At 44.0% G+C, this 27,340-nt stretch overlaps 1 protein-coding gene across 2 annotated transcripts in view; it reads right to left on the bottom strand.

The window, feature by feature from the left end:
• Window positions 1-27,340, bottom strand: part of TONSL (tonsoku like, DNA repair protein) — a 239,726-nt gene that overhangs the window by 7,754 nt on the left and 204,632 nt on the right. For both annotated transcript variants that reach the window (XM_069220998.1, XM_069220999.1), the window contains exons 22-24: window positions 27,112-27,283; window positions 6,420-6,595; window positions 256-329 (exon numbers count right to left, since the gene is read on the bottom strand). In XM_069220998.1, coding sequence (XP_069077099.1) covers window positions 256-329; window positions 6,420-6,595; window positions 27,112-27,283 — 422 coding nt within the window. The remainder of the gene's footprint in view (window positions 1-255; window positions 330-6,419; window positions 6,596-27,111; window positions 27,284-27,340) is intronic.

Raw genomic sequence — 27,340 nt, 5'->3', positions numbered from 1 at the left:
TGTTAAAAAAGAAAACTGAGCCATCAAGTAGCTTCCTGTCACCTCCCTCCACCCTTGAGGTAGTGAGGAAGTATCAGAACACTGTTGGGGTCTTTAAGGGTTGCGGCAAGGCCTGATGGTTGGACATGCCGGTGTCCACTCAGTAACCCCCAACTGCCCTAGCCAGGGGACAGAAAGACTGAACATGCCCTTTAATTAGATAGTTATATGTTAACAGAAATAATGTTGCCTTATAAACAACTGCACCCTGGTTACCTGGAAAAGTCTCTCAATGCGTCTTCAGTCAGATGGTTTCCGGACAGGTTCAGGCGAGTCAAAGCACATCCATCCTAGGTAAAGATAACAGACTAATTAGGATAAAGGACCTGCACAGGGATATTTAACTTTTCATAATTCCCCTGCATGCTTTTTTTTATGCTATGGAGCTGGACTTGCTGATGTATTCGGACTCTGGGCACCTATCAGTGCATCTCACCTTTACAAACCTGACAAATTAATTGCCTCATCCTGATTGAAGTCCCTACATTTTACGTGATGCCATCGTAAAGTTGCAAAGGTGGCATGAAAGTCAGATTTCATATACGGGAATGTGTATCAATCACATGGGTAACTTTAGAAACATGGCGCTAGGGATGACGCAACAGCCTCAACTAATGTAGGCCACAGCTGCAACAGCCGCATGACAGAATAAACCTTTTTTGACAGGTTTAAAACACCTACTTACAGCATTTGTGTTTCACCACTGTGCATATTAGTTGTTCAATGTTCACCAGTAGCACATCACATTTTGTATTCAGTTTAGCTGCCTATTAGCTTTAAGGTGGCGTTAGACATTGCAGTTGGGACATTGCAGATGAGCTGTGTTTTTCCACATGGTAAAATAAGCTTGTGTTTTTCGTATTTTCTCTTACTGAACAAGATAGCATGATGAGGAAGTGCATATTTTGTGTTTTTCATTAGTGCAGGGAAGGACTCGGCCTTGGGAGAGACAGCCTTGAAAACTTGGCCAACCTTTGACGTTGTTTCTTCCAACTCTGACCTACAGTAGTCAGCATGTTTTGAATATTCTATAAAAGGTGTCCCTAGGCAGCAGCGAGGGGGAATTTTCCGAGACTTCAGTCAGTAGTGGATGTCAACTGCCTGACCTGTCTCGTGAGGGTGGAAAATCTCTTTCTCGCAGTTGAATAGGGGTCATCAGCTTGCTGGCATGAGAAAGATGAAGTGATAGGCCCTACGGTGATGAATTTTGACTTTATTCTTTGCTTGGCAGTTATGCTATAATATAATCACATATATTTGCTGTGTACATTGCAGTTGAGAATCACTTTTATATATTTTCCTTTCATTGCTGTGACTATTTTTAAACGTGTGCCTCCAACCTACTAATCTCCTCTCTCAGGAACCTCGTGGTGAAGTAATAATAAATGTCATCTTTAAACTAAGAAATGCATTCCAGAGATTTTTGTCAGCTCGGTCATTAGTGAAAGCAAAACAGCTACTTAAAGTTGCTTTGGAGTCCACAAAGCCTATGTGCAAGACATGTAGAACTGACGCATTTGTAAATATGCAAAGGTCCCTATATCTGCAGTAACAGAATTCCAACGTACTACTCATTGTATAAATTAACGCAGCCTTGCATTTGTGGTAGCCAGCTTTAGGGGTAAAATCAATAAATTCCAATTTCAGTCCGGCAGCAAATGAAATAAGCAATGACATGGCAGTTTATTCAGCAATTAAAAATCTAATCTAATAGTAAACTTTGATCTGTCGAATAAATGCCACAAAGATAATTTGTAGAAAAGCTGTATAACCCGAGACACAGCAGTCCCTTAAACTGGGACTGCCAGGCTTGTCCCTCATGCAGTGATTGTAATTACATTTCTCCACGCCAAGTCTAACCTGTAACATCTGTTACTGACTCTCACCAGAGAGTTGCTGGAGACCAAAAGGACGCTGACAGGAAAGGCAGGTGAAGGTTAATTTCAGGAACATCCATCTACACTTAGCTACGGAAGGCCAAGAGAGGCGGGAACAGCTGACATCAAAGGGCCAAACAAAGGAAAGGCAGGCACTCTGATAATAGTAATTTTTATATCAAAACAGGGCAGCAGTGTGGGCCTACCTCGGATGCCTGCCTTCCTATAGCTGGGCGGCCTTTGTTCACCCTGGGAGGAGCCTTGGACCCAAAACCAGCCTAAGTAGGCTTTTCATTATTGGGAAGAAGATATAAACTCATTTTAGTAGGCAGGCATACGGGCTGGCAGCTAAAAATCTAGCATTGAAAATGCACATTAGTTACCCTGAAAACCCCCGGGTACAGTGCCTTCTTGGATACTTTTATCCGTGTCGGAGGCACTGTTGAAAATGTAGGGAAGGGCTCAATATGGGAATGTAGCAAAGACGTATTCAGTGTACTGCATCAACTACTGTGGAGGTACTACTATTTCTTGGGGCTCCAAACCACAACAGAATCAGAATACTACTGAACCTGCAGGGGGGCAAGCAAAGCAGGAAGAGAATTGAGGTTTTGGGGGATCCTGCTTTCTCTTGCACCAATGCTCTGGATGGAATTCTCAAAGTGAGGAAAGCTTGCCTTCTGTGGTCACAGGAAGATGCTGGGTAAATACTGCACCTTGGAAGAAGGAATGAGCATGTGCGGCAAAGGTGGACACTTGCCCTCAAGAAGCAGCAGCTGAGGCGGCTATCGCCCCATGGGATTCGTGGCTTGCATTCCCCAGGCGGGGGCCCTAGGGTTGGGAGAATCGAGGAAGAACAAGTGCAACTTCTGACAAATTAGGGGACTTTTAATTGGTATTCCAAAGCAGAGTCTTTGAGAATTCCGCCACCCTACTTTGAAGACATGGCGTGGTCTCCCCAAAAGAGCTAAACACAGCTTGGGAAGCATTTAGTGCACCGATCCGAGTAATAACAGACTCCACCTGCGCTCTCCCAGCCTGAGTCACCGAACAGTTTGCTGGTAACTCTGCTTCACGTTTGGTGCAACAGGGGCCTTCAGAGGCAAGTCTAAAGACTGATAATGATTCTGGCTTCTCCTATGGGTTCTATAGAAGATGTTTCCATTTTTCTTTTCGCCTAATTTCCTGTATCAACATTTGTTCTACTGGAACCACACAAATCAATACTTTCTTTTACCCATTTAGATGGGGAACTTTACTGGTTACTCTCTCTACATTAAAACTGTTTTGGCGTGGTAATACTTAATACATTTTCCCTCCGGTAGATCTGTTGCTTTACGCTTTGGCAACTGACAGCAAGCCCACTGTTCTTGATTGAAACCTCTGTTTAATTAACTATGCAGTGACTTACTGGCTTTGTAGGGGTGCATACATTGCTTTCTACCCAAACTAGTAATGAAAGACCCTCACACTGTGCAACGTTTACTTTCATTCCAGTAAAGACCCTCACACAGTGCAACGTTTACTTTCAAACCAGTAAAGACTTTCACACCGTGCAACGTTTACTTTCAAATTAGTAATTAAAGACCCTCAAAATGTGCAACGTTTACTTTCAATCCAGTAATTAAAGACCCTCACACTGTGCAACATTCACTTTCAAACCAGTAATTAAAGACCCTCACACTGTGCAACATTCACTTTCAAACCAGTAATTAAAGACCCTCAAACCGTGCAACGTTCACTTTCAAATTAGTAATTAAAGACCCTCAAACTGTGCAACGTTTACTTTCAAACCAGTAATTAAAGACTCTCACACTGTCCAACGTTTACTTTCAAATTAGTAATTAAAGACCCTCAAACCGTGTAACGTTTACTTTCAAACCAGTAATTAAAGACCCTCACACTGTGCAACGTTTACTTTCAAATTAGTAATTAAAGACCCTCACACCGTGCAACGTTTACTTTCAAAACAGTAATTAAAAACCCTCACACCGTGCAATGTTTTCTTTCAAACCAGTAATTAAAGACCCTCACACTGTGCAACTTTTACTTTCAAATTAGTAATTAAAGACCCTCACACTGTGCAACTTTTACTTTCAATTTAGTAATTAAAGACCCCCCAAACTGAGCAGCTTTTACTTTTAAATCGCAAAGTAAGTGTTCTTGGTCTAGAGTTTAGCCACTTCTTGAGCAAACAAACCAAACAGTGCATTGTTCTTGGACAGAAAGCAATTAATATTGGTGTCTCACTAACCATCATTAGTCTTACGCTACCGGACATACAACAATGGTTGTTTAAGAAATTTATCTTAATACCTCGCCTCAGGCTTTAGACACATCTAAGAAAGCTACTCTGTTCAGTAAAATAGTTTTTTACAAGACACTGTATAGCTCACAAAAGCTTGTGCCTTAACTCCTGCAGCTGACTCCCACGTTATCTCCTAGACGGTCCGCCTCTTCTAGCCTCAAAGCAGCACTTGGAGTTTTAACTTCTAGGCACCTGTTTACACTGACCCACGGCAAGTATGGCAAAGACCAGGGTCAAACTGCAGATAAACAGACTTTTCTTAATTTGTGTGGACCAAAGACTGTTTCTGATCAGGTTTCTACATCATTGACACTGATTAGGCTCCAATGAAAGGACCAATACTTATGTTAAATATGAGCTTGCAATATAACGTCACCCAAGATACTATACACACACACACACACAAAGGGAGTGAGCTTATCTTTGCTGACCTCGAGGCACAAAATAAGTTCATTAAGTGTGTTACATAGTCTGATTCAGTGTTGTATCTCACAAACGTGGTCTCTACACCTCGAAAGACATCTAACATCATGATTAGTCAAGGAAACTCCAGAAGAAGTTAAAATGAAGTATAAAGCGAAAAAAACATAGTCAATGATAAAATCATACAAATACCTAAGCAGAGTAAAACAGAAGATAATAACCACAACCAAATCATACATTCTACAGAGATGACAGCAAGGAACAAAAAAATGTAATTTCCATTTAAAAGGTGCTGCTTTTTTGCCCTTCCTACGAAAACCCCAAACTACCTCATGAAAAAACATTATCGAGACAAAGTGTACACCAAGGTCATTCTGGTTTGTCTGTTCCAAGAACACAAGGAAGGGTGTACCATTACTTCTCCATGTATGATTATGTACACATGAAAGAATAAATGTGTTAATGTTACCATAGCACTAACACTCAGTCTAAAATATTATGGCTTAATAGATAAAAGGACTGAGATTTGGGAATAAAGCCTGCTTTGCTCAAGACTGTGACTTGTAAGAGTCAGAATACAGTAACCAATAGTCTACAGCAGTGCTTCCCAAACTTAGAGAACCACAACCCAATTTTTAGAACAACAAACTTTTGCCACCGACCTAGCTTTAATAGACATGAGGCAGGTGATTTGGCAGCGCACTGTCATTTACAGACAGCATATTTTCCGATGAAACAGCCACTAAATTTAAAAAGAAATACAGTTTTACTGATAAAACTATACTGCACTAAAATGATAACATGCAGAAATCGAGTTTCAGTGAATCTTTATTATTTGTGCATCACCAAGTAAAATGTCTTGATTTGTTATGATAATATTAAAATCTTTGTTCCATCACACTTCAGAATTACAAAGAAAATGCGCTTAATTTTTGATTTCCTGACTGCTTGATGTGTACAGTTCATTTACAGGTTTTTATATTTTTTGGTGTTTTACAAAAAATGACTTTCTACTGCCTTTCCTTTCATTCTCTCTGTACCTTAGCAAAATTGTCACATAATTCACTTGACTTCTCCTTCTCCGACTGCAAAGTGAGATGAGTTTGTAAAACACCAATACCCATGTTAAAAGAATAAGCAGCAATTTGTCAGACGACATAGCCTGATATTTGACCTCAGTCTTTGAAGCACAGCAAATGTGAAAACACAGAATTTAAAGTTTTTTTTATTTACTGCATGGACTTTCACGACCCACCAAGATTTGGCTCACAACCCATTGTTTTGGAAACGATGGCCTAAAGAAAGTTGAGTGGAAAACCTCAAAGTTGTTTTCAATAGAAATACTTGATATTTGCAAGACTGTGTGTGTGTGTGTGTTCAATATACATTGTGTAGTTGTTAAGAACGGTTAGTTGTTTTCAGAAGTAAACTTGTGCAGACATCAGGCTTTTCTGTGCACGGTTCAATTTTCCTATATAAGAGATCTTGATATATTTGGTTTCAACACAAATCTATGTTTCTCTTTTCGGTGTTGTACATAGGAGTAATTCAGCTGACAATCTGCCCTATAGCTGTTAATCAGTGGTCTGTATCAAGGCTTAAAGTTTAACTACATAAAAGTCTCTGGTCCTGTGGTCTAACGTGTAGGTGCTCATGACTGTAGTTTGAATGAGGAAAAAAAACCTGCATTCAATTAATCTAAATCTGCATCCAAACACAAAATGGCATCATGAGAGAGAACGAGCGAGAGAAAGAAAGCAAGTCACCCTTACCTGAGACAGGTAGCGCACTACAGCATCCATTAGTGGATTATCACGTGGAATGGTTGCAATCGCTCCAAGCTCTAGTCCGGTGATGGTCTGGTGAGGTAAGCTCTTCAGGATCAGCTCTACCCCAGTGGAGCCCAAGGAATTGTGGGACAGGATGAGGGTCTTAAGGTGAACAGCTTCTGTACATTGTGTATACAGATTTGGAAGAAGGAGGGAAAAAAAGATAACAATTGTTGAACATAATAGTGAACCTAAAAAGGGAATAAAACCTGCAGTTCCCTTGATGGTCCATAATATATCTTAAAGCATAAAAGAGCTCAGGATTATAGAAACAGAACAGTGAGCGTATATTGTGTACAGTGACTGCCATCGATGGTTGAGAAGTATTGTCTCTTGATCAAGCGGTCTTCCTTTTAAAAGGTTATTTTTCAGCCCTCAATTTTCTCCACATTGTCAGTCATTTCTGATGGATCTTCTACAATTTTCCTAGTCTGCTGAACTCGGAGCAATTGTTGCACCAGGACCTTCTCTTTGCAGACAGAGAGGAAAAATGTTCAAGGGAAGCACTGGCATGTTTTGGGCATGATTTGGTAAGCCTAATGCAATTTGTGGCAATAGTCATTTTAAAGCACCTTTTATTTGATGAATCAAAACAAAACATCTTTCCTGAACATAATGATTTATTTGAAAAGCAAGATTTAGAAAGATTAGGGACATCTGTTTCAGGGGCAATTTGAGAAGAGACTTTTATTTTTTGAATAAACACAAATGAATTTTAATCTACTGGTGTGACTGCTGAGAGGATGCTTAGTCAAGAGAAAGCCATAAGGCAACAGAAAACAGCAGAGTCCCCCCAGAGCCATCCAGAGACAACAGATGCTAGGAAACAATGAAAATACTTCTGGAGTCGTTCCCCCATTAACCCGCTCCCTCCACCTTAAACTATGAATGCCCAGTTGAAGTCTCTTACAGGTTAAAAAAGGAGCAGAGGGGTTTATATTAGTATCCCCATGTTCTACTATCTGCAGCTCATCGAACATGAAAAAACTACAAACCAAGCATTCATTAACTGAAGACTCAGTAGTCCATTGTCTTTCTTTTAAGAACCAATATTATTCTCTGCTCTGTTATGGCTTAGCTAACAACGCAAAGCGCTTGATGAAAAGGAAACCCAATAGGATACACCCATCAACCACAAGTAGGTTAAAGCAGGCTGGATTCCTAATGATACAAAACCTGGTTGCAGAAGGCCAAGGACCTAATCAAACACCACAACTATGTTCTGTAGGCTGGAGACCTAATGCTACACCTCAAGTAGGTTACTGGGTATCTAATAATAGTAGAACACGATGAAGGCATATTAGTACACCACCTAGAAGGTTACTAAATGCTGGGGACCTAATGCTACACCTCAAGTAGGTTACTGGGTATCTAATAATAGTAGAACAGGGTGAAGGCCTAATAGTACACCACTAGAAGGTTACCAAAGGCTGGAGCCTCAGTGATACACCTCATGTAAGTTACTGAGTATCTTATAGTAGTAGAACAGGGTGAAGGCCTAATAGTACATCACTTGAAGGTTACCAAAGGCTGGAGACCTAATGATACACCACAGATAGGTTACTGTGGGGGGAGGGGCTAATGATACACCACAAGTAGCTTACTAGGGGGCTGTGGACTTACTAATATACTGTGGGAAGGTTAGAACAGGGTAAGACCTAATATCGCACCACTAGTAGGTAACCATAGGATGGAGACCTAATGATATACCACTAGTAGCTTACTGTAGAATGGGGACCTAATAATACACTGTGAGTAAATTAGAACATGGTGAGGACGAAGCAGGTTACAAAAGAGCGAGGACCTAATAATACATCATGAGGTGGTTTCTGTAAACTGTTTAACAAATAGTAAACCACAGTAAAGTGACCACAGCCTGGAGACCAAGCAGTATCTCACAAGTAAGGTACTGCAGGCTGGGGATATAGTAATATTCCATGAGTAGGTTAGCAGCGGCTGAGGACCTAATAATACACCATGAGTAGATTAGCCACAACTGGAGACAGATAATATGCTATAAACAGATTAGCAGCGGCTGAGGCTCTAATAATACACCATGAGGAGATTAGCCACAACTGGATTAGCAGTGGCTGGGGACCTAATAAATACACCATGACGAGATAAGCAGGACTGGAAGTCTAGTAAATAGCTACGAGTAGATTAGCAGGCTTGGGGTCCTAATAATACACATGAATAGATTAACAGAGGCTGAGGAGATGAATTACCCTATTGAGTAGGTTAGTAGTGGCTGAAAACTTTATAAGATGCTACGAGTAGCAAGGACTGGGACCCTAATTACACACTATTAGATTAGCAGAGGCTGTACACCTAATACCTTATTAGGTCGCTAGCAAAGGCTGGACAACCAACAACACACCATGAATAGATTATCACAGGCTGGGGACCTAATAATACACTACAAGTTTACTAACAGAGACTAGAGACCTAACAATATGACCTAATATACAACAGTACTTTAGCAGAGGCTGGATACCTAATAACACATCACAAATACCATAACAATAGCTGGGGCCCTAATAAGTACACAAGTAGATTAGCAGAGGCTGGGGACATAACAATACACCACACATGGATCAGCAGAGGCTGTCAATCTAATAGTTTACTAGTAAGTTAGTAGTGGCTGCAGACTTATGATGCACCTTGAGTAGGTCACCAGGTGCTGCAGACCTAATAATGGAAGTTAAGGAGATGCTGGAGACATAAACATACTGTGTGGTAGAACAGAAGAGGCTGTGGACCGAACAATAGACAAGTGACTACAGGCTGGAAACGTCTTATGTGCAGGCAGGTAAACTCACCCTTTCTCCTCAGGCCACAGCTGGGAAGCCGCATGCAGGAATCCAGACTTAGGCTCAGACTGGAGGGAGAGCAGAGACTGGAGGGAGAGCAGGAACTGGCAAGTGCTTCACCTCCTGCCAGCAAGTGGCTGGTCTGCTGGGGTGTACAAAGTCCTATGACGGTTCAAAATCAGTATAACCTATGGACTTAAGAGGGCCAGTATAATCTCACTTTGGTGGCCAAGGTGGAAGGCCTGAGCCAACAAGTGTGCTAAATTTCTCAAAAATGTGGCCTGAGGTAACTGTTCTTTTTTGGGACTAAGTCTGGTGTTGAAGGGACACTGGTGCTACGGCTCCTTTGGGTAGGAGCGCCTGAACCTGCTCCTGCAGTAGTTCGAGATGTCCTGGGGTGAGGGTGTGCATATGAGGTGGTTTGTTTGGTGTAGCTGAGATGAGTTCTAGGCAATAGGCATGCTCAGTGATGAATGGAAACCACCAATCTGTGGCGATCTCGCCCTGGGGGAAGAAATCTCTGAAATCTGCCCCCACAAGTGTAGTGAGCGGGTGGGATGCGAGGCAGGTCAGTTTTTGGAAGTAGAGGCTCCCTTAATGGGACTGCCTCTGCCCTGACCTTTTTAGCTATTCCCTCTGAAGGAGCCTAATGTGTAACCCCTGCTACTCTGTTGAGGATAACCCTGTTGCTAGTAGGAATGGACTGGCTCTGGGGAAGTGGCTTTAGACCCACTCCTTGCGTGTTGCCTCCATAAGAAGCCCCACACAGAATGAATATGAAGAGCAACCACACAAAGCATTAGCAGTGTAGGTGCTCTCCTTTAGTTTCTCCAGTGCATTAGCAACTTGTGGGCAGAATAGGTGTTCCCCGTTGAAGGGCAGGTTGATAAGATGTAGCTGCACCTCTGGAATGAAGCCAGGCACAAGCAGTCAGGAGAGGAGGATAACTGAGGTAGTTACCCTCTGGCAGATGTATGAGCGGAATCCAAGACACACCTGATGGTAGCGTTGGAGATGGCTTTCTCCTATTCTACCATCAGCTCACCTCTCTTGTGGTACTGGTCAGGAGATGTTGGAGAAAGGCTTGCAACTCTTCCAACTGAGCCTTACCATACCAGAACAGCAGGCCCATCAAATTAGAGATGTCAAAATGTATGGCAGCACTGACCATTACCCTCATGCCTGTAGCATCAATAACTTTGCTCTCCTGGTCTCCTGTTGCTCTTTTCTGGGTGGTGGTAATGATCAAGGAGTTCAGTGGCACCTGGCATCTGACAGAAAGTGAAACTGAGGGTGCGTGCTTGAACTTTTTCCAATTCTGGGTTTTACCACCCAGGATTTGACCAGCACCTTAAACATCTCAGGGGCAGGTTTTACCATCCCCTTAAGCATACATAGGTACTGGAGTGGGCACTCGGTATTAGAGTGTCTCGACCAAGCAGTTGTCATCCTCTGGGGTTACAAACATTTCCACCTTATGATAAGTAGCCACACATTGTATAATGCTGTGGTATGCCATGGTGCTACTGGGAGGGGGATACCCTAACAGGGACATGGTTGATGTCTGGGTCCCCCTGATGATCCACAGCATAATCCTCGTAAGGACCATCTGTGGAGTGCGGGCAGAATGCAGAAGTCCTCTGCTGGAGATTAGGGGCTAGGCCCGTCTGTGCCCGAGTACAACTCTCGTGACCCCTGAGGGGAGGTTGCAAGAGGCGAGGGAGGAGGTAGTGGAGACGGAGAAGGGAGAGGTGGAATAGCAGGAGGAGTACAGACAACATAAAGACAACAATGGGTTCCCCAGGAAGAAGAAACTGATATTGGAGCAGAACAGGGAAAACTAAGCAGAACATAAAAAGAACCAACCCACCTTTAACAATATACTTTCTTACTGGAGTCACAAATTAGACACAACATCAAAATCACTTTAAATAAGGGTCAACATCTCTAATTTCTTTTGTTTATTTTGAAACATTTATACAATTTTTACCACATGATTAAAGCATTAATATATATTGATTGAATGCCAAACTCCCCCAAAAGAAAAATGATTACACCCTCTACTTGCATACCACTCATACATCTCATATCACACTCAAACGCATTAAAACCCACAGTCAGTCCTGTACAGCACCATATGAAGGCCCCCCTCAAAACCACAAGATCTTAATATAACAATACATACGGCATGTACAATATACATATGCCAAGTAAATAAATCTTTATCAAGAGTAGAACTATTGTTCCCGTCTATACTCACTTTATCCATATCCTATATATCAATCGTTATAAATATGAGGGTAGGCATATCTCAAATACACATTAGATTTCACCTGGGGTCTGTACAATTGAAGCGCTGGTGCGGATGCTTGTTTAGGTGTAAAGTGGTCAGCTGAACACACATCTTCTTCAGGACACATACAGATGAATCAAGCGAAGAATAAAACTTAAAGGGCTTGGCCTTTTGGAAGCCAGTGAATTGTGCTAAGATAGAGCATCTTCGAAGGCGAGCCTGAACTTTTTAGGCAAAGTCTTTTAGGAGACAGAGATCATGTCTGTGAGTGGATAATAACGATGTTTCACTGCCTTTTATTCAGCTCTTGTTGCGGTTTCTTGAGGAAAGGTCTATCTTCAGAGATGGCTGTGTACAGCGTTGGAACAGACAAAGTTTTTGGGACAGTCTGTCATGTGGGCCTCGACGGAGGTATTGAAGCTTCGCGGCAGACATGAGGTCTTAGACTTGAGGGCCGCTTAGAGTCACAGCTTTTGGCTGGATCCCGTCTCAGCTCCAACGCCTTGCTTGGGTGTCGAGCAGAGCCTGTGGGGGATAGCGGCTTATGGATGGGGCTCGACGCCCATCCCCTTGATAGTACGGTGCTTGGCTTCAAACTGCCTCCACTTTTGGGATCTAGAAGAGGCTTGGGTGTCAACCACACTTGTGCATCTTGTTGTAGTTTTCAGACAAGGACTGGGGTCAGCTGAAGTAGATGGAACTTCCTTGGATGCCTATTCCTCCCAGGAGTTCTTCCTCCTCCTCGAGGAGTCAGAGACAATGACCTTGGGACAGGGTTGGTGGGCCGGAAGGTAGGTGACTCAGATTCTTCTTCGGCCTAAGTGGGCCTGCCGCTCTGAAGATGTCGGGCATCTCTGAGGAGAAGCGATATCCACCATCTGTCTCTTTGTTGCTGAAGGGTCTTCTTGCTTCTAAAAGCCGACCAAAAGTCACAGCAGCACTTTGTGTGCTCTGGCGAGAAGCACAAAATACAGACGGCATAGAGATTGGCCTAACAGAATTTGGAATGACACCGGAGGCATCTTTTGAAGGGCATTCATTCCATTACTTTTGGCGCTCTCATTCTCAGACGTTGGCAAGGAGGCTGCTCTGCCTTAACGGATGGGTGGCCCGGTTGTTCAACGTCGATGTGCTCAACAAATGAAGCGGATGTCGAAGGAACTGAAGGTGTCAATAGGTCTTATTGGCGCTGGGAAAGAAACCCAACAGGCTCTAGGGTCATCTACAGTGAATACTGAACTACTCTGTGTACCCTGTTGGAACATAGAGCAGCCTAACATGCCACTGAACAGTACCTCTTACCATGTAAAGGTATATCCTAACTACACTTACATTATAAGACACACATAAAATGATTATCTCTTACACAGAAAATATACAATTGCCTTTGTTAAAAAGAAGTTGAAGAAACGATCATTTGGGATATAATTATACTCCCAGCACCCCCCCCCCCCCCAGAAAACTAGTAGATATAAAAACATCTTGAAGATATTCTTAATATATACTTCCACTGAGGTAGGAAGGATTAAATATATTTATATACATATATATTTCACTTAAACTATTTATTTATTATTCTATTTTTTTTAAAACTGAATAAAACAGCAATACTGTAAAAGGGGCCTTGGTAGAGTAGCGGAAATCAAGGTCAGTATATGACTCTAATAATGACAAAGACTCAAGGTCAGTATATGGCTCTTATAATGAATAAGACCCATCCACAGATGAACAAGAAAGGGTATCAATGATGAAAAACCAAAAAACTTGTCAAGATTCTGAAATAAAAAGAACCTGTCCAATTTTGATTCATTCATCCCATGAGAACACTTCTGCAAGCGTGAACTGAATTTACAAGTAGTCAAGTAAGATGAAAACAGTTGTACCTACGTAAGATATCAAAAATTAACTTCCACAGAGAAGTAGCAGCCCTGAAAAGGGTAAAACCCTTCAGAAAAGAAGGAAGTCTTGAATGCAAGTGCAAAAAAACTAACAACTCCTAAAGAGTCAATGTACTAATTAGTCCACATAAACTGAACAGAATCTACAGAGATACATCTCTAAGAAGACCCTTTAGCAACTGACAGAAGTCAGAAAAAGAAATAAAAATGTTCAAAGAACACGTCAACACTACAGAAAAGTCTACACTACAGTGTAGCAAATATGTAAACTGTGATGAGTAATTAATATGAATCCTTTAAGACCAAAACAAGAAAAGTCTTAAAGTCATCCAGAAGATACTTCCTGCTTGAGTGGTTACTATTTCCAGTTCCCTATAAGGCATACTAATATATTCCATAATTTCACAATTTTAGAAAAAAACACTCTGTAGAGGGAGCAAATCTGTACCCTCCACTGAAGGTGTAGTAGCTCACTGTACATCTTTAGCATACTAGCAAATACTCAAAAACTCCACTTAGAGTGTGTGTAAATGTAGGAAAGTCCCCCTCCTTCTGTCATGATTACCCCCACTTTTTGTGTGATGTCAGTGTGCTTAGAATGTTTTCACTGGGATTCTGCGAATCAGGACCCCAGTGATTGTGCTCTCTCCTCCAAAGTGAGTTGCTTTGGTACTTCTTACACCCCACAACTGGCATACTGGTGTACCCCTGTAAGTCCCTAGTACATGGTACTTAGGCACCCAGGGCACTGGTACACCAGGGGTCCGCCATGGGCTGCAGCATGTGTTATGCCTCCCACAGGAGCCCATGCAAACTGTGGTGTCTGTAGGCCTGTCATTTCCATCCTGCATGAAAAGGTGCATGAACCCTTTCACTAAAGGTCACTACACCAGGTCACTATAAGTCACCCCTATGGTAGGCCCTTTCAGCCCAAAGGGCAGGGTGCAGGTCCATATCTGTGGGCATCCCTGCATGAGCAGAGGTGCCCCTACGAACTCCAGTTCCAATTCCCTGGGGGAAGACATTTTAGCTATGTACTGGCCATCGGTCCCTACCTGTGCTCCAGCTACATAATGGAAACTCTGAACCTGGACATGTATATCAAACATGTCAGAATCATACCCCAAAACTGATTCCAATATTGGTGGCATGATTCCATGCACTCTGGGGGTTCCTTGGAGGATCCCCAGGTCTGCCCCTGCCAGTCTTCCAGGATCTGCAGGCAGCCCCTCAGACACGATTCTGCCCTCCTGCTACTTGACCAGCTCAAGCAGGGGACAGCAGAGCAAAAGGTTTCCAGTAGGAGAGGGGTGCAACTAGGCTGGAGAGGGGTAGCCTCCTCACACCATCGGTATGCTTTGGAAGGGATCATTTGGTGCCCTCCTTGCATAATCCAGTTTGCACCAGCCCAGGGAGCACTGGTCCTTGCTCTGGCGCGAAGCACACAAAGGAAAGGGGAGTGTCCACTCCCCTATCCAGCACCACGCTCTGGATGGGGCTCAGACCTCCTCCAGGTGGCCACTTGGTTCTGCCATCTTGGAAACAAAATGTGCAGAGGTCTCTGGGAGCATCTGACTAGGTAGGCCAGGAACCTGATGCCAGAGACCCCTCCTGATAGGTGGTCACTCCAAAGAGTGACCAATTCCCCTGTTTGGGCTATTCAGGGACTCCCTTACTAGAACTCCTCTGCAAAGAACTCTTCTCCTCCTGGCCTCCGAAACAGCTCCTGGGCAACACAGCAACCAAACAAGCCTGCAACACCTGGGAAGACTTCTCCTTGCAACATTATTTCTGTGGCTCCCGTCAGCAATCTGCAACATTTCCAAGGCTGTGCATCCTCTGGGGTTGGCAAGACTTCAGCTGCACCAGGAAGGAAGAAGAAATGTACCTTGGAGTGAAGGAATCACTCCCCTGCATCCGCAGACACCTAAAGCAACGGCGTCCAGCTGGTGGGATCTTCTGTCCTCCAGAACTGCAAAGTTCTCCAACACCGGTGGTGGTTCAGAGGGATCCCCTGGGTCCTCTATGCCTTCTACCCAACGTCGGAGATGGTAAGCCCTTGCCTCTGCCACCGGGACAGAATTCCTGTGCACTGTGACTGTTTCAGCAACCAAGGCTTGTTGACTACTGCTCCAAGGAATCTTCAGGGTCCAAGTAGCCCCGGCCATCAGCACTCTTCTAGGTGCTTACCTTTTGGGGTTCCACTCTCTCCCAGTGTTTGTCTAACCACTCCATACACACTGGTGGGGGACTCCTGTGTGTATATCCCATTTTGTTAGTATAAGGTTTCGCTCCCCTATAGGGCCCTTGCTAACTTATGCTTTTCTTAATTACTTACCTCTGTATATTTTATGTTCATACTTCCAGAGGGAAGTATGCCAATGGTAGTCTAGTCTAGTGTGCCTCTAATTAAGTACCTTTATTTTTGTAACACTGTGCGATTCCTTTCATGTGTGATAAGTGACTGTGTGACTACTGTGGTATCGCAAGTGCTTCACACTCCTCTGAGATAAGCCTTGGCTGCTCACCACAGCTACCATAGAGAGCCCTGGCTGTCTAGACACTGTAACATTCACTAATAGGGGTTTGCTTGGACCCAGTATATGGAGTAACGCCATAGGTGTCCACTACACGCTGGGCCTGCTTCCGACATTAAATACCTGTAAGTGACTGGCCCTCTATGTAGTGTGAAAGCTAGCCACACTCTGTAGGGGGTCCAGGCAACCATACGTTGGTTTATAAGGGTGAAAACTAGACCATCAAATGCTCTAATTTTTATGGTAGCTTGATCGAGCAGTTAGGCCAATCTTGAAGAAGTGCAAAGCATTTGTTGTACTCACAGCATCAATCTTGCAACTCATCCATTCAAAGGAATAACGTGAGATCAATTTATAACAATACTTCAGGTTTCATGAAAATGTTAAGCCCAAGATCATCAAAACTGGTTAAGTACTTTTCGGGATATTCATTTTTGAAGTTTAATAAAAATAGTATTTTTGCGCATAATTACGCACCACAGGAATCAATGGAGGTTAACTTTTAAAAATGCATATACAATTGTACAGTAGGTTTACCAAGTTCTTCTTTTGCACGTTGGTCGAGGCTGTCAGTGGGCAAACTGTGCCAGTTGGAGAAGCTCGGGCAGCTCCCGGTTCTGGCGGGAGCAGCAGGAAAAGTTCTCTGGAGCTGGTGCTTGGCCACTGGGGGGACCACTTGAAAAAGCACTGCACAGGTAAGTTTAAAGGTGAATCCCCGAGGGTCCCCTTGGAGTGTCGAGGTCACAGCTGGGGGGTGGGGGAGGGGTTAGACCCTTATAGCACAGCTGGATCCTTGGTGCAGGGCAAAGAGCAGCCGGGTGCAGATCAAGTAGGTGAGCCATGAGCTGTGCGCATGGATGCCCTCAGAAGCAAGAGGTAGGTCGGTTCAAGGGTCAATTGAAGAATAACAGGGGCACTATGGCGGGAGGTCCGGTTTGTTTCTGGTGTCCCTCGAATGGCGCTTCCTCCTGGTCCTTTTACAATCCCGGGTGGGTTTTTCTTGGTGTCCAAAGTCAGGTGACCAATACCCAGGGTATTGGTACGATTCAGCCGCTGGAGGGTGCAGTGCCACCAAACTTGTCACACTGGCAGGGTTTGTCCTCACAGTTGTCAGGGTGAAGTTTGGTCCGGCTGCAGCATCCAGTTCCGGAGTTAGCATTTGGTCAGTGAAATGGACCTTACTGGCTTGCTGGTTCCTTATGAGTTTAGAGTGGTACCTCCACTCTGGAAGGAGTTCTCAGGCGATTTGCCAAGCGTGAAGGTCCACTGAGGTTCTTTACACATTTTCCTATTGTCAAGCAGCTCCTCAGCGGCGGTTGTCTGGTCCTGGGTGCAGCCTCTTCTTGGTGCAGCAGGTCCACAGTTCTCATGCCTTGGATCTTGGTGCTGGTCTTCTTTTCTCCATCGAATCTGATTTCTTGGTGTAGGGATGCCCATTAAATACTGTATTTAGTAGGTGTTTCATGGCCTGTGGGGCATCTACGTTAGGGTGGCTACACCCACTAAGTGACCACTTCCTGTGGGCAGAGGTCACTTTCCCTACAACTGATTGGCTATTTTCCTTCCATCCAAGATGGGGGAAATTAAATGGAGAGTCCACCTCGCATGCAACATCTTAGGGGTGGTGCATTCTAGATAGGGCCACTTCTCCTGTCCTTTGTTTGAGTTTCCCGCCATTGCTCCCGCCAAAAGTGGGGGTTTGCAAAAGGGGCAGAAATCTGCTGCTAGCAGAAAGCCTGGAGGTCGAGTTTCAAAGGCGGTAAGTCCTTTGAAGCTCGCCAACAGGGCAGTCCACATTCCTGAGGGAGGGGTTGTTAGCACATCCACCCAGGAAGGGCTTTGTTCTGCATACCAGAGAGAAGGCTCTCTCACCTCAGGGGTGCAGTTTTGTGTCTGGCGGTGGCAGGCTGGTCAGGACCAGTCAGGAACCACGCCAGGGTAGTTAGCTTTTGAAGGGGGCACCCCTGGGTACATTTAGTAATAAATTCAGTACTAGCACCCGTTTGGATTTATCATTCTGAGATGTTTGATAACAAACAACCCAGGGTTTAGAGTGGCCATCATGTAGCTGCAAGACCTGTATTGACCAGTGTCCAGCACATGTATTAAAATGGCTGCTCTGTCCACTCACTATGTCCTAGGTTTGGCAAGGGCACAGTGGGGGCATACTGCTCATACAGCTATGCCCTCACATACAGTATAGTGCACAGCCTGTCTTAGGGCTGGAAGGCCTGCCAGAGGGGTGTCTTCCCACAGTGCATGCAGTGTATAGTGGACCAGGCACACAGGCAGTGTGCCATGTCGAGTTTGTATTTTAGGTTTGCACCAAAGCACTCAGTCTACAATGGTAGGACTGGGTGCATCTGGATGCATCACCCTAGAGGGTGGCACGATCAGAGCTGCTGCCCTCAGGGGCCTACGCTTAGTATCCCAAGTCCTGGGTACCTAAGTACCATTTACTAGCGACTTTCAGTGGTAGCTAAAGTTGTTGCCAATTGTGCCAATGAATCGCAACAGTTTAGGGAAACAGCTCTGACCTAGGGAACGTGGTTAGCAGGGGCCCTGGGCACTAACAACTTCTAGACTACATCACATACCAGGCAAAAAGAGGGGGCTGACCATGTCACAAAGAGAGCATTTTCCACAATACTATAAAGGTAACAACTCTTAAGCACAAGCTTTTCTTCAGAGTAAAGTAAACAATAACATCTTGATTCAGGTGTAGTAAAATATGGCAACCTTCTAATTTGTTCTTTATTGCCAAACTTAAAGTAGACAGTCATTACTTTATATCAAGTAATGATGATAAAGAAATTGGGTTTCAGCAACTGACACCTACAAAGCACTACCCACCGGCTGTTCCAATGAGAATATGAATATGAATATATATATATATATATAGGGAAAATGTCACTTACCCAGTGTATATCTGTTCGTGGCATGCTCTGCTGCAGATTCACATGCTATGCATAGGTCCTGCCATCTAGTGTTGGGCTCGGAGTGTTACAAGTTGTTTTTCTTCGGAGAAGTGTTTTCTAGTCACGGGATCGAGTGACTCCTCTTCGGCTCCATTGTGCATGGGCATCGACTCCATGTTAGATTGTTTTCCCGCAGAAGGTAAGGTAGGAGTGATAGAGTATAACGAAAAGAGATGTCCATGCTAATGGAATATATATATATATGACTATATGACTTTGCTGTACAACTGGCAAAAGACTTTGTCACTATCTAGCTCGGCGTGGATAGCACTGTGCTGATCCTATGCTTAAAAACTTTGCTAGATAAACAGACATTTGAGGTGAGCAAATCTAGAGTGTAGCTGGTGTTGTAGAGTGCTCCTTACTAGAGCTGCTCTCCACCTAAACTTGGGAACTACCCAGAGTTCTCTATTCTTTTTTGCGCGCACACACACACACACACACACACACACACACGTACAAGTGTTTGTTTAACTTAAACGGCAACAGGCCTCCGGGGAGGTGGGAGGGTGCATGTGAATCTGCAGCGGAACACACCACGAACAGATGTACACTGGGTAAGTGACATTTTCCGTTCAATGGCATATGTAATGTGTAGCTGTGCAGATACACGTGATTTTCACAGACTGTAAAGTGGTCCCCTCCCAAAATAAGTGGTGGCTAGGCTGTAGGAGTTGGAGTAGTTTATAATAGTGTTTTAAGCACTGCTTGTCCAACATTTGCTTGCTGGCGAGATAAGACATCCACAAAGTAGTGTTTAGTAAATGTGTGAGGTGTGGACCATGTGGCTGCTTTGCATATGTCTGCAATTGCCATTGAAGCCCCTTTCTTTCTAGAGGAATGTGCTTCAGGAGTTACTAGTAACTGTCTTTTAGCTTTAAAATAGCAAGTTTGAATACACTTTACTATCCATCTGGTGAATCCTTGATTTGAAATAGGATTACCCTTGTGAGGTTGTTGAAAAGCCACAAAGAGTTGTTTAGACTTTCTGACATGTTTTGTTCTATCTATATAATAGATGAGAGCCCTTTTAACATCAAGGGTATGAAGAGCTCTTTCAGCAAATTAATCTGGCAGTTCCACTGACTGATTGATATGAAATGGTGAAACTACTTTTGGTAGGAATTTTGGGTTTGTCCCAAGGACTATTTTATTTTTGTGAATTTGAAACAAAGGTTCTTCTAGAGTGAACGCTTGAATGTCACTAACTCTTCTTAAGAAGTAATTGCTACTAAGAAAGAAACCTTCCATGACAAAAACTGGAGAGGGCAAGAATGCGTGGGTTCAAATGATGGACCCATAAGTCTGGTGAGCATGATTTTAAGATTCCGGGCAGGAGCCAGTGGAGCTCTAGGTGGAATAATTATTTTAAGGCCTTCCATAAAACTTTTTATAACAGGAATCCTAAACAGAGAAGTAGGAGTCTATGCTGTAAATGAAGCAAATAACAGGCAATATCCCGTACCACGCTTTAAGTGGGTTAATGTTTTTAGGCCGAGAGTATTATACAAAACGTTTCCATTTAGCTGCATAACACTGTAGGTTTGTGCGCTTCCTTTAGAATATCCACACATTCAGACAGAAGATGTAAATAGCCAAATTCTATGACCTTAGGAGCCAAATCGCCAGGTTGAGCATACTATGATTGGGATGCCTGATTTGGCCTTTGTTCTGGGTCATTAGGTTTGGTATGTTTGGTAGTTTGTGATGTGGTACTACAGACAGATCCAACAGTGCTGTGTACCAGTGTTGACGTGTCCACGTGGGAGCTATGAGTATGATAGTGAGGGAGGTGTGACGGCTCTTGTTGACTAGAAATGGAATTAGTGGGAGAGGTGGAAAAGCGTAAGCAAATATCCCTGAAAAGTTGATCCATAGAGCATTGCCATTGGACCGAGGGTGTGGGTACTTGGATGCGAAGTTTGGGCATTTTACGTTTTCGCTTGTGGCAAGGAGGTCTATGTCTGGGTTTCCCCACATTTGGAAGTATTGTTGAATCACTTGTGGGTGAATCTCCCATTCGTGTACTTGTTGCTGTGTCCTGCTTAAGAGGTCTGCTGGTTGATTATGTATCCCTGGAATATGCTCTGCTAGTAGTTGAATGTGATTGTGAATTGCCCATTTCCAAAATGTCTGTGCTAAAAGGGACAATTGACATGTGTGTCCCCCCTGTTTCTGCAGATAATACATTGTGGTCATGTTGTCTGATCTTTATAACACTGTCTTGTGTGTGATTTGTGTTTGAAAAGCTTTGAGTGCTACGAACACTGCTAGTAATTTCAAATGGTTTATGTGTTACGTTTATTGAAGTGAGTCCCATTCCACTGGTATTGTGAGGTTGTTGAGATGGCCCCATTGGTGCATCTGTTGCAATTATGGTCTGAGGCACAGGGTCCTGAAAGGGCCGCCCTTTTGTTAAGTTGGTGTGATTCCACCATTGCAGACAGTGACCAGTCTGGCGGTCCAACAACACTAAATCCTGAATATGACCCCGTGCCTGAGACCATTGTTGTAGTGGTCTCATGTGGAGGCGTGCATCGGGTACTATTGCTATGCATGATGCCATCATTCTCAATAGTTCCATGATCAACTTCACTGTGTAAGTGTGGTTGTATTGCAGTTGAGATATGAGATTGTGTAAAGCTTGAATTCTCACTGGGTTTGGGTATGCTGATGCTGATTGAGTGTTCAGAATTGCTCCTAGATACGGTTATATTTGGGCTGGCTGCAGGTGAGATTTTTGATAATGGATTGTGAATCCTAGGTTGTGTAGGGTGTCCATTGTATACTGTGTATGCTGTTGACAGGTTTGAATTGTAATGGCTTTTAAGAGCCAGTCATCCAGATATGGAAAGACATGTATGTGCGGTCTTCTGGGGAATGCTGCAGCCACTGCCAGCATTTGGTGAATACCCTTGGTGGTGTTGTTACTCCAAAGGGTAATACCTTAAATTGGTAGTGCTTCCATGCTATAGCAAATCTTAGACATTTCCGATGTGCTGGATGTATGGGAATGTGGAAATAAGCATCTTTCAGATCCAATGCTATCATGTAATCTTGTTTCTGTATCAGGGGAATGATGTCCTATAGAGTGACAATGTGAAAGTGTTCTGAGAGAATGTAGTGATTGAGGGCTCTGAGATCTAAGATTGGTCTGAGAGTACCATCTTTCTTTGGTATGAGGAAGTATAGTGAATACACTCCTGGCCCTTGCTGGGATATAGGTACCATCTCTATGGCACATTTGAGTAGTAGTGACTGTACCTTCTGTTTTAATAAATTGAAATGTTCCTGAGTAAGTTTGTGCGAGCGAGGGGAATGTTTGGTGGAGTAGAGATAAGTTCTAGGCAATAACCATGTTGGATAAATGATAGAATACATTGATCTGTAGTAATGTTGTGAAATTGTTGGTAAAAAATTCCCAGTCTTCCTCCCACAGGAGAGGTATGCTGTATGGGGATCTGTAAAAAGTCACTGTTTGTTTGAGGTGGATGAACCTCTTGTGGCGGTTGATTTACCTTTCCCTCTATAATTATTCCCTCTGTAAGAGCCTCTGTCGTAAAAAAGTGGCCCTTGTTTCTGTTGGGATGTGGATGGCTCTGAGGTTGATGGTTTGAAACCACCCCTAAACTGTGGCCTGCGAAGTTCCCCTAGTAGGTGTAGTGTAAAGGGCGCCCATAGCTTCAGCTGTATCAGAGTCCTTTTTCAACTTTTCTATTGTGGTATCAACCTCTGGCCCAAAGAGGTGCTGCTTATCAAAGGGCATATTCAACACTGCCTGTTGCATTTCTGGCTTAAACCCTGAAGTTCTTAACCATGTGTGCCTTCTAATGATGAAACTGGTGCGGATACCCCTTGCTGCTGTATCTGCTGCATCTATAGCAGATCTGATTCGATTATTGGAAAATGGCCTGCCCTTCTGCTACTATCTGTTGTGCCCTTTTCTGGTGTTCTGGTGGAAAGTAGTGTAATACATCTTCCATTTGGTCTCAATGAGCTCTATCGTATCTTGCCAAAAGAGCTTGAGAGTTTGCAATCCCCCAATGGTTAGAAGCTTGAGTTGCCACTCTCTTTCTGGCTGCGTCAAATTTACGACTTGCCTTGTTTGGAGGAGGGGCATCCCTTGTAGATTGGCTATTCGCTCTCTTTCTTGCAGCACTGATGACTATAGAGTTAGGTGGTAATTGAGCTCTAATAAAAACCGGATCAGAGGGTGCAGGTTTGTGCTTTTTATCCACCCTTGGTGTAATAATTCTAGATTTGACTGGTTTCTTGAAACTGTCTTCTGTATGTTTAAGCATGCCTGGGTGCACAGGGAGACACTGATACTCCTTATGAGTAGATGTTAGGGTATCAAATAGAAAAATCATCCTCAAATGGGATCTGTACATAATTATATCTTATAATAATAATAATAATAATAATAATATTACAGCAGCTGCCCTAGCTATAACCTGATTGTAAGCAGTGGTTTATTCGGCGGGAGATGGTTTTGCAGGGTATAAATCAGGATAATTCGGAGGGATGTATCATATAAGTCCCATGGATCTATATCCTGTTGAGTGTCATATAAATCATCCCCATGTCTTGACATAGGGGATTGTGGAGAAAATTGTGTAGGTGAAGGTGGTGGAGTATCTGGTGGTGGAGAAGCAGGAAGTAAAGGAGAATGTGGTGGTGAAGGCTTTTGTGGTGCCTTTAGTTTCTCCTTTTGTCTAAATATTTTAGCAGGTGGAGGCCCAGTTTCTAAAGTTTCCTGGAAAGTCAATTTTCTTTTGCTTGCTGGAGGAGGAGAGGCTATGATTATTCCTACGTCCTTATGTATATGGATTTTTCACTGTTTAGGGCCATTACTTCCTCAGTAACTGGAGCATATTTTACACCCAGAGGTTGCAAGCTCCGAAATTCTGGATACCGAATGTTTGAGTCGGTCCGAAAATGTCGGCTCCTAAAGGGTTGTTCATTTTTTCAGCTCCGAGGTGAAAGTCTCTGATGTGTGGTAAGCTGTTTGCTCTGAGCCGAATGCACTTTAGCCTTTTGTTTCAGCGCCGAACCCGAGGGTTGGTCATCCAATTGTATGTTTCGCGTCCGACCATGGCTGGCAAGCAGTGGGGGACCCAAGACCAGGGCTGAAGTCTCTTTGGTTGTCTTTGGGTGATGGGAAGGGGCTGATGTATTCACATACTGCACCAGTGGGATGGGCTGGCTGTCGACATCGGAATCTCGATCCAAATCAGAGTCTGCGATGAAAACAGTTGTGTGATGTGCCAATTCTTCTTGTGCGTGTTCTTCTCCGAAGATGTTGGGCATTTGTTCTGACTTGGACACCATCTCCAACCGACATGATCTTCGAACCCTAAGAATCTTCTTCAAACAAAAGGTTCGACAAGCGTCACAGTTCTCTTCTCTGTGATCCGGAGAGCGACAGAGTTTGCACACCATGTGCTGATCGGTGCATGGAAACTTGCCATGACACCGAGGGCAAAAGCGAAACGGAGTCCGTTCCATCAGCCTGACATTGTTCGACTACCACGCATCGAAGTAAGCTGAAGAAGGGCGCGGTGGACCCTAAGGGGCGTGTAATCGACCCCGATTATTACAATCGGATCAAATGTGAAATTAGAAAACCTGATCGAGAACTATGCAGACGTTTATAGAAAAGAAGAGATAGTACCAAACCGAGATCTACTGGAGCGAGAGGAAACACATCCGAACCCGATCGCGGAAAGAAAACAATCCAACAAAGGACTCGATGCCCATGCGCACTATTACAGAGAGGAGGAGTCAATCGATCCTGTGACTCAAAAACCTTCTTCGAAGAAAAACAACTTGTAACACTCCAAGCACAACACTAGATGGCGGACTTATGCAAGCATGTGTGTATCTGCAGCTACACATGCCACCGAATATATATCTACACAGACATAATGAAAAAGCCTGACGGCCCAGCTGAATTTTAAGTAGAGAATTTATAAACTAATTCTGTGCTTCACCCCTACTGTCTCGAAAACACCTTAAAGATAAATCAATCTGAGCATCAAATAAATCTGGCACCATCAAATGGCATGTCAATCAATACAGATTGGATTGGCTCTGAAAAACCTGAGGTACGTAACCAGGCATGCCAACGTAGCGCAACTGAAGAAGCCATGGCCCGACCCACAGAGTCAATGGTGTCCATGCCGCATTGAATTATTTTAGCTGTGTGCTGTCCGCCCTGAACATAGCAGCTATAGTACCCCTGATGCCTTCTGGAAGCTAAGGTAAAATGATCGCTTAAGAGTCCCATAAAGAATGAGAGAACCATTCAAGAACACAAGATTTGTTCACAGAGCATAGAGCAGAACTTGTAAAGAAAACAATATGCCTTCCCATAGCCACCTAGACTCCTGAGTACATGTGGGAGAGGCTCCATATCATGGAAAGCTAAAGCAGCCTATGCCACCAAACTTCGACAGGTGGATCACCAGAGGCAGGTCGGTGCCTATGGGATATAGCTTGGTCAACAGGAACACCTGCATCAGGCTTAACCCAAGCTTCCAACAAGACATCATGTAGCGCCTAGCTGTGAGGAAGCACTGGTTCAATCCCTGTGACTTTGATGGAGGACATCAAATAGGGGACCTGAAGCTAATTCTGTGAGCCAGCTGTCGTGAGCGTCCGACTCCTCTACAACCTGTCCACCATGTCCCTCTGTAGGAATTCTTGTGGAGGAAGGTCAGGGATGACAGACATGACTAGCGCCGTCCCAGATGTCGACAGATGTCGAGAAGGTGATTCTTCGACATCTACTTCAGACAGGGAGAGGTATTCAATTTCAATCAGAGCCGCCAGCTGAGTCGCCGGAGTCAACTGATCGGCGCCGAAGGTTGAAACCGTGTAGGGCTGTGCACCCGTGCCGTAACTTCGGCACCTGACGCCGAAGGCCTAACTGAAGTCAAGTGCGAACCAGCCGGCATGGATACAGTCAAGGCACTTCGTACCTACTTGGGACCCAAGTGGGTCCCAAGGGACTCCCAGAGGGAGGTGAATGACCAAGGGAAGCATAATATTTACACATCTGGTCTAGAGTCGCTCGTCTCCTGGAAAGGGAGTGACACAGGGCAGGCTCTGTCCTCATCTCCTCAACCGAGGAATGAAGGGAGGTTGTATGCAGTGAAGTCTAACTTTCGTGACTTCAACCGCTTGCGAGACTTACTTTTGGATGTCAATGGCGAATGGCATCCATGAGAAAGACTCCTTGAACGGCGCCGTGAATGGATGTTAGTCCGAGACATCAATCGGTGGGAAGACCGAGACGACTCCGACATCTGCGCAGCTAGAAGCTTCATTTGACGCTCTTGTGGAGCCTTCGGCTGAAGTTCCTGACAGGAGCTGCACTCATCGGCTTCATGGTGCTCGCCCAGCAACCACATGCAAAAAGAATGGGGGCGCCGACATTTGGTGTCCACAGGACATGCAGGGTTTAAACCCCAAAGAGACAGAAAGCACACGTTATTACAATGAAAAGGTTGAAGTAGGCAAAAAAAAAAAAAAAAAAAAAATGGCCTGAGCAACCGTTACCGGATCTACGTTACAAGTGCAGAAAAGAAGGAACCGACGGCACGTTGGTGGGGGAGTTATATGGACTCAACGGATGTCATTCAGTGGATGACGTTGTTACGGCGTCACATGACCCCCTCTGCTGATGCACAGACTCACTATTGAAAAGTTTACCGGATCCCGGCTGGCACCTTAGGCGATTCTAAATTAAGGAATTGCGGTTAGATGTCTCTATCAGATGAATTATTTATAGAGGATGGTAATCATGTTCAGGTGTACTTGCTTAACAAAACAGTAACGTTAAGCTGATTCTAGTCCTAGAAGTGGAAATTACATTAAAGCAGCCCTAATAAAGAGCAACAAAGCAACTCTGACAAAGTATAATGATAAACACCAATGCGTTTCACGAAAACACTTGAAAGATATACACTGGGGAAATGCCACATTTTAACTGTCCCCAATGAAAACAGGTTGAGCAATTCTCTATTTTGCTTTGCAGATAAACTGGTACCTAATGTTCGAAACAGAATTGCACACTTTGTGACCCAACAGTTCAGAAGGGAGAATGGTGACTTACCTTTTAGAGCATCTGCAAGCAGGAGGCGGTAGTGTTGAAGGAACTTTGCAGTGAGACCACAGGCTTGCAAATGTAACGTGCTCAGCACAGGGCAGGATCGGATCAGGGAAGCCAAGGGCTGGGAGCACCCATCTCCTAGTGGATTAATGCTTAAATTCAACTCTTCCAAGTTCTGAAACAGAACAGGACTTGTGCATCAAAAAGTGCTGTCTTCTCGACCGATCAGCAT

This window comes from Pleurodeles waltl, chromosome 2_2 (genome assembly GCF_031143425.1).
Source record: "Pleurodeles waltl isolate 20211129_DDA chromosome 2_2, aPleWal1.hap1.20221129, whole genome shotgun sequence".
Taxonomy (NCBI): Eukaryota; Metazoa; Chordata; class Amphibia; order Caudata; family Salamandridae; genus Pleurodeles; species Pleurodeles waltl.
The sequence above is the reverse complement of the archived record's forward strand: the minus strand, read 5'-3'. Positions and strand labels throughout refer to the sequence as shown.